The sequence below is a fragment of the Parasteatoda tepidariorum genome, chromosome 3 (genome assembly GCF_982258835.1).
Source record: "Parasteatoda tepidariorum strain Cologne lab strain chromosome 3, Ptep-v5.0, whole genome shotgun sequence".
In the NCBI taxonomy this organism is placed as follows: Eukaryota; Metazoa; Arthropoda; class Arachnida; order Araneae; family Theridiidae; genus Parasteatoda; species Parasteatoda tepidariorum.
In genome coordinates this window covers 70670627-70682876 of record NC_141757.1, presented here as the reverse complement: position 1 = coordinate 70682876, position 12250 = coordinate 70670627, and the positions used below count along the sequence as shown (strand labels likewise).

Genomic DNA, 12250 nt, shown 5'->3' with positions numbered 1-12250 from the left:
TTCTGAATGAAAATTCCTTTTTTGCATGGACGATAAAAAGCTGAAACAAACTAAGCTACAAGTTGGAAAGAATTAAAAAGCTAAAAGTCAATAGTTCATATTAACAAACAAAGTGTTCCATGTTATGTTTTAATTACACTTATGCAGGTTCAATAATAATAATTTTATTTATAATAATATCTTGCAGTGATTGCTCAAATTTCTGAAATTTATAATTGTACTTTCCACAAAATTGTGAATCTTTAATAGAAATTGTTTTTTTAAATCATAATTATTGTTTTGTTTCTACTGCAATTTAAAATTTTCTATTTTAATAATTTATTAATGGCAAAAAATGCTAAGTTTTTAAAAAGGAATTAGTTTTAAAGATTTTAATTATTAATTTAAATTCTTAAAGTTATATTCTAGAACCCGTATCAAATGGTCTGCAGAGCAAACCAAAGATTGTATAGCAATCTTCTGGAGTTAAAAGTGTATCAGCGAACAAGTTGAGGAGTCCCCAAGTTACAAATAAATTCTACAGATATGCCCAAGCAGTTTGGAAGAAAAGAAAAAAAAAACTGGTTATATAATACCTCAGAAACACGTTTTTCAAATTAAAAATTTAAAACTACAATTTAAAGGAAGTATTATAGTAAATATAATGTTACATTTAAAAATGTTTTTATAAATATATTTAGCAATTTCACTTTTAGTTATATGTCCCTTTTAATAAGTTTTAAAATGTCATTACTTATTGAACTCTTAATTGTAATAATTTTATCTATTTAAATTTTAATTTTTTTAATATTTTTTAATCACAACCTAACCTTTTCATTTGAAGAATTTTTAAATTTCAAATGCAACTAAGTTTTTTTTTAATAAATCAATTTGCAAACAACCCCTCAGAGTACCAATTAAAAATTTTATGATTATTGAATTCTTTATTGGAATAAATTCTTTTTAAATAATTTAAAGAGAGATCAATTAAAATTCCTGAAACAGCTAATCTCTATCATGTAAGAATTTTTAATAAGTATTTAAAATAGTAAATAAGGATATATTAGTAAATTAGCATACGACTGTCAATTCACTCTTTTAAAATTTCAAGTATGAAAAATTTTAAAAAATCCTAGAGTCCTTGAATACAGTAACTAAAAATTGTGTAGAATAGATAAGATTCCTCAATCACTTTTGCACACTTAATGGATGGTCTTTCAGTTCAACCTATGAAATAAATATTTACTGTTTTAGAATTGTTAATGAAAACTTATGACTGAAATCAGGAAAAAAAAGGCAAAAGTGGCTTGCCTGTTCCTAGGTTCTATTAAAAAGTTCTATTAAGTCTATTAAATCTAATTAAAAGGGACAAGAAAATTTTCCTTAACTCACATGAAAATATTAAATATAAACGATCCCAACGCTCAAAAATTGTGCCACTGACCTATAAATACAGTAGTGTACTAACATCTTTGGTTTTCTAGTGAATAATTTGGTTAGAATTCAGCACACAAAATTAGAGTGCATTGTAAGATTAACATATTCGAAAAATTTCCATAAACTGATTTTTATATCATTCAAAACGAGCACTAAAAGAATCAAAACATTAAAAAGAGGACTAAAATGGACTTATTCTATAAAACAGACTTTTAAGGGAAAAGTGGACTATTTGGAGCCCTGTATATAATAAATCTCCTACCCAAAATATCAATTTTTATTAAAAATTGAGATTAATATTCGAAAAAGTTAGTAGATGAGCTCAAATATTTCCTATATAGTTAGGAATTTTTTTTTCCTCCAGTTAACTCAAGTTTAAATTTTCAAGAAAAAAACTTTAAACATTTAAGAGTGAACTAATGTCTCCCTATCTCATATTTTAATTGATAGTATGCCTCATTATTCACCTTTAATATACCTACAATTTTACTATAATTTGAGTTTTAAGTCTGAATATTAAAAAATTTGTAGTCTTTATTTAAATTTTGAAAAATAGATAAGAAAAAAAAAATTTTATTTAAAAAAAAATCTTAATTCCAGTTTCTTAAAAGCTTTAATAATCTTTAAAAAAACATTTTCATATTAAATTAAGAAATAACAGTTATTAACTAAAATTTAACATTATGTTAAATAACTTACTTATACTTCCATCTGGATTTAAAATACATTCTTTTTGTTGACTTTCAACTTCTCCTTCATCCATTTTATCTGCTATCTAAAGAAAAATACAAAAACTAATGAGACTTGAAATAGAATAAGATCAGATATTCTCAACCTTTCTGATCCAAAATTTAATAACTCCTTAGTTATTAAATTTTAGATTACCTTTCAACACAAGAATAAAGTTATTCACATTATGAATTTTGGCTTTCCATTTTTCCTTTTGGCATAAATAGAACCATGCAAACACAAGAAAAATATTTTGGCAAATATATATCAGCTAAAATATATTTAAGCAATCTCTACAAAGAAATTCCATTATTAAAAGAATATGAGCACAAAAAAAGTATTTACTAAATTAAGCACCATAAATCAAAACGTAAGACAAGTTTCCCTCACCTATGTTTATAAATCAGGAGCTAAAAAGAATATAAATTCTTTAAAAAAAAAGTAATAACTGATTCCTATTTATTGCAAAAGAATTCTTTTAAATTATTATTGACTATAAGATCCTTTGTATTTCTTTTTAAAACTAAGTAAATAATTCATTATTAAAAATTCATAACCTGTTCCAGTTCAGAACCAATTTTAAATATCAAATGTTAGAATAAACACTTAATAATTAACCTAATATCAAATATTGAATTTTCTCATTTAGTATATTAATATTATATATACATAAAACACTTTTATTTTTATTTAAAAATGCTGCAGAATTAAAAAAAAAGTTTCTAAAAAATTTTATTAAATGGAATTGAAAAAAAATATTATTTTAAATATTTCAATTTAAACATTTAGTTTTGAAATCGTTGTGTTTATTATATCCTATTATATATTTTATTACAGTCAATCTCTTAGTTTACACATGATGGATAATGTTTTGTTTACACATAAATGCCAGTCATGTTAAACTTAATCAAAAAACAAGAAAATCAAAACTGTTTTTACAGAAACGGGACAAATAAAACTTTTTCTGACTATCACCATTAAAACTTTATTTTTGAAGTGATCAGTCTGTTATTTTATAGCAGAGTAACGAGTTTCAATTTGAAGTTCAAATTTTACATGGAGGACATTGTTTTTGTTTTTAGCGGGAAAATTAGCAGTTGTATTGCCAGCTTGGCATTCTGGGTTCTCTCAAATTTGTGTTCGAAACTTTTTAATTAAATTCGAAGAAAAACTAAGCTTTTAAATATTTTTCATGCAACTGTATTACAAAATAAATTAGGGTTTAAGAAATAATTATATCATTTAAATTTTGTTTATTTATTTAATGTCTGCTATCATTGGACGATGATTGCAGTACACGTTCGTAAAATCATTTTCTAGGATCGACTGGATTGAAAAGCAGACAGCGAGATACAACTGTAGTTCTAATATTTAATACAAGACGGGAATTATACGAATGAAACGCGATAAATTATTGATCGTAATAAACGGAACAAACTGAAAACACTTGTGAGAAATGCGCAAGTTTGTTTGGTTTCGTATTCTGCTCACAGAAGGGATAAGGGTCTCATGTTTTCTAGATCTTTCATTGATTTTATAAGTCTACCTGCAAGATTATAATTTATATTTAATAAAGTGTTAGCAATGTCTCCCTCGAGTGGAACTGATGAAAACTCAAGTCCGCGCAAATTAAGTCCATTTGTGTTTTGGGCTCAAACAGAAAGTAAAATTTCTCTAAGAGTTCATTTGAGTGTCTTATCGGTAATTTGAATTCGTAATTATGTTTTTTACAAGTTTGTTTAATTAATGCTAGGTCTTAAATGCCGAATTTTTTTTTCAAAAATAAATATTTGCTTTAAGAAACAGTTTTAACTAATTACATTTTATGCATGCATTAAAATGGTAGTATCAATAAGCTTAAGAAAAATTGCAAATTTTTAGTTATTGAGAGATGAAGACGTTGTTTTAAGTAGTGAAATTTAAAAGCATGTTTGTAAATCATCCCAATTAATTATTATAGCGGAGAAATAAATTCAATATATTTAACAATTCAAAAGAAAATAGATGTATTAATTATCTTTAAATATGACTTATACTGTTTGCTTACTGTAAATATCCCATACGAATTATTTTTAAGCATCTTTACAAAACGAAATTTACATTAAGAAATAACTCTGTTTTAGGATACATTTTCTATCAAAATGAAAGAACAATATTACTCTAATATTTCCCTTTAATCTATTTCAACACCTTAAAAACACTTAGAAAAAAAATGATTAAAATTTCTTGAATTTGCTTTGGGCAAATTGATTAGTATGTGTGCCTTTGAATCTTTTATTTGTTAACCTGATTAAATTAACCGAAAAGAAGTAATTTTAGTATTGTAGTCTATGCCAAAGCAATGATTAAGTCTAAGCAATTTCCGGTATACAACAACTAGCATTTTCCCCTGTTCCATTTGTATCCTGCAAAACCAATTTCAGTGGTTACCTTTTCCATTGTATGTTTGTTTAATTTTTAATTAAAAAAAGTTAATTTATATAATTTTTAATCATTTAAAAAAATTTTAACTGTTGTTGCATGAGATTGTGTTATTTTTATAATAGGCTGAAAAGAATATTAAATAGCTAGTAAAGACTGTAGAACCCTCAATTAATGTTTACTTTGTAGTATAAAAAAATCAACAGGAAATTTTGGTGAACTTTTGTGATAACAATGTGTGTTTAAATTGGCAATTATTAATACTTTGTAATTGTGCATTATTGAACATTTATATTTCAGTTTATTAATTGTATTGTCAAAAACAATTCTAGAATCCCAAGATTACTGCTTCTGATGATTCATTAGAGTTTTTTGCTCATGGCGTTGGGGCAAATACAGGAAAAAATGAATATTATTTTAAATTCACTTTCTTCAAAGAAATTGACCCTGTAAGTTTGATTTGGATCTTTATTTTTCTATTTATTGCTCATATAAAATATTATCCATCAACTAATATTTATTTAATTTTTATATTTTCAATAGAATGTGCATGTTTGCAAAAAGCAAATGGAAGTTGAAATAACAATTAATAAAAATGAATTAGAATGGTGGCCAAGATTGATAAAAGATTCAACTAAACCTGCATGGCTAAAATTAGATTTTGATAGATTGAAAACTGATGATGATGATGAAGAAGAAGAAGAAAGTGAAGAAGGATTAGATCATGTAAGTTTGTTATTATTATTAATAATAATTAAGATTTTATTTTTATGTAATAACTCTTTTATATGTTATTAATGCGTATCATGATTAGCATTTCCATTGAAGGTGATATTGATCTTGTGATATTTCCATTTGAGAAAGGATGGGTACTTAGGGGGGCTTAACAGCAAACAGGTTGTTAGGATTTTTAAGGGGAAGAACCTTAAATTGCCACCACTTTTTATTTTTAAGATGAAGAAAAATATAAAAACATTAATAATTAGTCTTGCTTTTCTTTACAATAAGCGTTTTAAAGGAACATGTTACCGATTGTGTCGTGTTCCCAGAGAAAAGTTTTAAATTATTTCTGTTATACTAGTTGTTAAATAAAGATAACTATTTTTAAATTTAAAGAAATTTTTTCATATATTTTCCATGTTATCTCATTTATGTAATGTTTTGATTTTTAAAGATTGTAAATGCAACACAAAATGTATAATATTAGGATATAACTTTTAAAAAAAAATGCTTTCTTTAAAAAAAAATCTATGTGCTCCTTGCCTTCTTCTCAAAAAGAAAGATTTCCATGGTATGACTATGATTTAATTTAACTAATTAATTAATTTATTTTTATAAAAATAAAAGGAATTCCTTTTGAAATTTTCCTTTATTAAGGAAGTTACCTAATTTTTAAAGTTATCTTTTTCTGTTTTTTAATCTAACACATATGTGACCTAACACACCTTAACTTATTATGCAACTGGCTTATAAACATAAAAAACAAGATAAGTTAAGTACTATTCTTTGGCATAAAAAAGAAAGTACTTATATCTGTTTCAAGGGGATATAAAAATTACTACAGTACCTATATAATTTTTTTAATGTACTATTACTTTAATACTTGTAGTACTTGTTATTCCTATTAATTAAGCATCACTGGTGTCAATAACAGTAGGTTTTAAGTTATAGAATAAAATATTTTTGTTTTCACCTTAAGATTGAGTGGCAATTGTGAATTTCTGCATTTACCTGAATTTTTTTATTAAATCAGAACCACAACCAGACACTTTGATTACAATCATAGACATCCTAAAGTCATATCTAATTTTGAACATAAGATTTTGCATTTCTTTTTATTAATTTTAAGTTTTCTGTAACTATAAATCTTTATAACTCTATTTAAACAATATGATTAAAAATATTTGGTACTGAAGTTTTAAGTAATACAAGGCAAAATTTTAAACATTATAACTGTTTGCTTTTAGAATTTCTAAAATGGTATTGTGTAACTAATTAATATTTTTTTATACTTATCTACATTTATATATTTCCAAAAAATAAAAATGTCTAATTTTACTATCATAGCCCAGTGTTGATTTTTTAATGCATAACTGATCAAACTTAATATAGTCAGTTTTGTTTTAAAACAAAATATGTTTTACTATTCTTTGTAGAAACTATATAATGCATCAGAAACTCTTTCAAAAATCAGAAATCGTCAAAAGAAATACAGGAAAAGAGGTTAGATTTATCTTTTAACCTTTATTGGTATTACAACCTCTTTCCAAATAGGTCATAGAAATAAAATTTGTTTTCTTTTTCAGTTGAAGACTTCAGAAAAATATACTTATTTTTATACAACTTATCTCAATTTGTTGGATTCTTATATGTTCTCATTGTTTTAAATATACACTATGCAAAAGAAGGTCCAGGTAAGTTCATATGTAGTTTAAATATACAGATTTTATTTTTTATAATGAAACCTTGATGAAGAAAAGCAAAATTGACAAAGCTGAAAACAACCAATAAAATTGTTTAGCAATAAGTATTATAAGAATAGTTTAAATTTAAAAAATTTGATATAGTTCTAGGAAGTTCAGTTTTTTTTAGTCTTCATTTTAAAAAAGAAACATTTATTTTAGTTCCATACAGAATTTTAAAATTTATGTGTCATATTATTTAAGAATTAGTTAAAGTATTCATACTTATCAGTATTGGATTATAAAAATAATAGTGCGATTTGTAATTGTGAATAATGCAAGATATTATTTGTAATAATTATATGTTTAATGTGGGATTCGTTACCTTGGTAGTATTTATAAAAAAAATTTATGATATTTTAACAGTTTATATAATTATAAAATTAGCTTTTATTTTGATCATTTGAAGAACTACTGTTATTTAAATTTCTTAAGAAATTAATTAAATTTATTCATCTTCCCGTTTTTGCTTTGTACTTTTCACTTAATATTAAATAATGTTTTAAATAGCTTGGAAATCAATAATATTAAACTGCATTGTAATAATTTTTTTTAAGATTTGATATTTCTTTTTGAAAAAGAGTTTCTTTCACTTGAGTTGGAAGAAATCTATTTCCTCAAGAGTAATTATTTGCATAGTGGAATTTCCACATTTGTGATCCCTGAGTTATGATATAATTTTATTGTAAAAAAATAAATAGTTTGTTAAACATGCTCTAATTTTATAGCATTTATGGAAAAAGCCTATTCAGTTGTGCAATTTGCTTTTACATTTTGTCAACTATTTCAAATTCTTGAAATCATTCATCCTTTATTGGGATATACTTCTGGAAGTGCACTTGGACCATTTATTCAGGTACTTTAATTTCTTTTTATGGGAAATTTTCTTTTACTCGTTTTGATTACTTATTAGTTTACTTTTGCTTTAAGGTTTGTGGGCGTTTAATCATCATTTTTGGAATGATCAATTCTGAGCCTCGAATTCAGACCAAACCCATTGTGTTCTACTTACTGTGTATTTACTCTATTAGTGAAGTCATAAGGTGAGTTTTTTTTATATAAAATTTAAATGTAATAAATTTATGTATTTATTATCAAAAACCCATTTTTTAATTTGTAAGAAGGTGTAGCAACTATTGCATATAAATCAATTTTCAAAGATAATTTGCCATAAACAATAAAAATTACTCTGCATGCTTTTTTTTTTCATAGTCTAGAAAAAAATAATTGGATTTTAATTTAGAATTTATCACTATAAATTAAAATGTAACCATGAATTTCATTAATAAAACCAAGAATTAAATTACATGATGTTTTGAAAAAAATTTCAGAGTAGAGAGAAAAATGTAGGATTTAACACCTGTGGTTCTTAACAGCTGAGAAGTATGACATGTTTGAATGACAAAATCCATTTCATATAACTTTTATTGTTTTCTTAATATATCAAAATGTCATTTCATCAAATTTGAGGCAATTGTTCTGTTCAGAAACATGTGTTTCACTTTGATAAGATGTAGTCTGCTGTATATAATAAATTTTCCCAAATTATTTATATAGTGATTCAATTCAAATAATGAGAAACTTATATAAAAAGGCATCATAAAAATAGTTTTCAGTAAAATTCAACATAAATATTCAAATAAATGGCAAAATCAAAAGTAAATTATTAAGTTCGCTTTAACATACAATGGCATGTTTTTGCTAATCACACACAATTTATTTTATTTCTGTTCATCGAAAACTTTTATTTTTTTAATTAGTGAACTATTATTATAATTGATGCATAGATTGAAAACAATTAATAAAAAGTATTTTATTACTTTTTATTAATAATTTGCTTTACATTAAACATTTTCAAACATTGATATTTATTCACTTGAAAAGTTTTAATGTATAAAAATTTCTTCATAACAGGTATCCATACTATATGTTGAAAGTATATAATGCACAGATTGGTTTTTTAACTTGGTTAAGATATACTGTTTGGATTATTCTTTACCCTCTTGGATTCTTCTGTGAAGGTATATGTTTGTCATTAAAAGTACTTTGATTTAAAAATTTCTATTCTAATATTTTGTAAATATTTGTATTATATGATTTAATTTTTAATATTCCAATTAACAAGAGAAATTGACTTTAAAAGATGTTTAATTTTATTTTATTCTTAACTTTTGAATGTAGAAAGTTAATCTTTACAATAATTAGCAACAAATTATGTATAGTTTGTTCCAGTAAAATTATATATCAAAGCAATTGTAGTGTTATTTAGGTTAAATTAAATCTCTATTTTTTCAAATTTTATTATGACTACTCGAGTTTAAGAATCGTGTTAGATAATCTGTACAATAATAAAGAATCTTCCTGAACACTAAATCAATAATTACTATAATACAAAAGAAATCCTTGTTTCACTAGCCACTATTCATTAAAAAAATCAAATTAAAGAGGTAAACACAATATAATTTATAAATATTTTACAATTGTAGGAAACGTTTTTTGTTTCTTTTAAGATCTAATTTGAACCTTTTAAAAAGGTGGTTGAAGTGTTCTCAAGAATAATTTTAACAAAAAGCAAATAAAAAATTTTTAGCAAAAATTTTCTAAAAAAGAAATTTAAAACTGTTAAATTGATTCATTTCAAATTTTGATTGGGCTCTTTTAAATTTAATATAGTGAAAATATGTTTATTATAGTGAAAATATGTTTATATCCTACAATAATTCAAAAGCAAATAAAGCAAAATAATAATTATGAAAAACAATTTTTGATTTATGCAATCATAAACTCCTGAAATAAGGGGGGTGATGCGACTAATCCCAAAATTAAAAAATACAAATATTCAGAAGCCCAAACTTTTTACCACTCTTGAGGCTAAACTTATGCATTCACATTAAGATATGCTAATTGAAAGACAGTAAATATTTTATTTAGTTGATAGCATTCTAGAGATGTATGAACTAATTTAATTATTTGTTTATCTTAAGTTATAAGTCAATTTATGGAAATCATTCGCCCTTTTTCTTTTTATGCTTTGCCAACTGAACTATTTTAAATTTTATTATTTTGATAATGAATAATAAATTAAAAATCATTTTTACTTGCAGGAATTGTAATTTTACGTAACATTCCATACTTTGAAGAAACTAAAAGATTTAGCATCTTTCTTCCAAATAAGTGGAACATTTCTATTTATTTTCCTAATATAATGAGGATATATTTGCTGATTGGATTGTTTCCATGTGAGTTCGTTTTAAATCATATACCATTAATATCATAAATAGGTTTTCGTATATAAGGTGTTTCAAACTAAATTTCTAAAATTAAACTAATTATTTTGTCTAATGAATAATCTATAACTATACTATGATACATTCCTCTTCCATAATATGAGTGATTTGTAAACATATATTATTTCTTATAAAAGCATCTTTATAAAAGTATTATAAATTCGCACATGATTTCCTTATGAACAAAATTAAATAGGTTCAGAAAGTTATAAAAAAAATATTCATATATAATAACATAATTGAGTAACATTAATGATGAAATTTTTCTTTTTTCAATTTGATGATTATATGATTTCAATTTGTTTTGAGAGTTAATAAATATAATAAGCAATGCCATCTCAAAACTAACTTCCTTAATGTTTAATATTCATTGTTATATTTTAAAAAGTATTTATTTTATTTTTTTAACATTTTCCCCACTAAAACTTTTTGTTCAGTTGTAATCCTTACTATACATGAATAAAAACCCTATCTTTATATTGCAATTGAAAGAAATCACTATAAAGCATGGGAGTGAAGAATAGTTAACTTCTAACTCTTAAAAAAAACATAAAACTTTTTAAAAAAAATTCTAAACTTCATACATTGTTTTATGATAAATAATTGAAAAGCACACAGTATCAAAATATAATTTACTAAAATAAATCAAATTTTGAAAAGTGAAAGAAAATTTGCTTAAGACTTTCAACTGTTATCTAATTTTTGTGGCACAGCAATTAACTTAAATATTTATAGTAAAAAAAAAAAAATTAACAAATATTTTCACTACAATATTAATAATTCTTATTTAAGTTACTGCCAATCTGCTGGGAAGTTTTAGTGGTCCTCAATCCCAATAGCCTTATAAACTTATAAAAAAAAAGCTGCAAGTTTTCTGGCCACTGGAGAAACTTGTGCCCTTAAGTAACAACATGCCTTATTATGTCCTTAAACAGAATCTAGCTTTTAATTGCAACGTTTTAAATGAGATTCCTGCAATATATTTTTTTAAAAACATATTTGTCTGTAACTTTTATTTATTAATTATATTTTTATTTTCGTTTCTTTACACAGTTCTATATTTTATGATGACTTACATGTATCGACAAAGAGTAAAGATACTAGGAAGTGGTAAACGCCAGAAAGAGGACTAAAACTTTTCTTATGCTATGCTCATTTTTATCAACAGACGTCATTTTTCATGAATATATTTAGAGTTTACTTTCATCTCTTCAAATAATATACAAAACAAAATTTTGAAATGTCTAGCTACTTTTAGCTATCTATCTAGTTGACTTTTTCCAACTATTCCTGTTGGAAGGATAATTTGTGTAAACAATATTAAAATCACTGAAAAGGAAATAAATTATTTTTATTTCCTGTCAAGATGTAATATATAATAAAAGTAGTTTTACTTTTTTTATTAGTTTCTTTGTTTTAGATATAATTATACAATGTATCTTGGATATATGTGTTCAAACTAGTTGCTAAACTGTTAATTTCATACAATCTTCTTCATACCTGATAAGCTACTAATTGAATTTACAAATTTTCAATAGTTTTTAATGTTTCATGAAATATAGAATTTATAGTTAAATTAAACTGTTTATTTTCAATTTGATTCAAACATATTTTAATGTACACATATAATTTTTAACAAAGTTATATTGAATTGATCAAATGTATTTAAAGAACAAAAATAGAAAAACTCTTCGTTAATTTTTTTCTTTCAAAAAAATGCAGTAACAAATTTTAAATCATGAATGTTAAACATCCTAGTAATTCTGCATCCTAGTTTTCTTTCTTCAACAAAACTTCTCAGTGATTTTATATTCTTCAGGTAATACTGGTTTACAGTGCTGTGAGATCAAATAAATATTTTTTTTTTTGTCTGTTCTGTGCTTAGTTTATAGCTAAGTCAAATAATACAATTTAGCACATGCAGTAAACAGTTAA

At 24.0% G+C, this 12250-nt stretch overlaps 2 protein-coding genes across 3 annotated transcripts in view; one reads left to right on the top strand and one right to left on the bottom strand.

The window, feature by feature from the left end:
* Nucleotides 1-3473, bottom strand: part of LOC107452653 (structural maintenance of chromosomes protein 4) — a 55996-nt gene extending 52523 nt beyond the window's left edge. The window contains exons 1-2 of one of the 2 annotated variants that reach the window (XM_016069198.5): nt 3121-3473; nt 2116-2191 (exon numbers count right to left, since the gene is read on the bottom strand). In XM_016069198.5, the coding sequence (XP_015924684.1) occupies nt 2116-2191; nt 3121-3123 (79 nt within the window). In that variant the 5' untranslated portion in view covers nt 3124-3473. Of the gene's footprint in view, nt 1-2115; nt 2192-2535 lie in introns of both variants that reach the window. The other variant, XM_016069199.4, reaches the window with a different exon arrangement.
* Hacd2 (3-hydroxyacyl-CoA dehydratase 2) lies at nt 3445-11713 on the top strand. The gene is made up of 10 exons (XM_016069201.5): nt 3445-3846; nt 4899-5015; nt 5110-5292; nt 6723-6789; nt 6873-6980; nt 7757-7884; nt 7959-8071; nt 8943-9049; nt 10133-10267; nt 11369-11713. Exons 1-10 carry the CDS (start codon nt 3730-3732, stop codon nt 11446-11448), a joined length of 1155 nt encoding a protein of 384 aa, XP_015924687.1. The 5' UTR covers nt 3445-3729; the 3' UTR covers nt 11449-11713.
* The last annotated feature ends 537 nt before the right edge of the window (nt 11714-12250 follow it).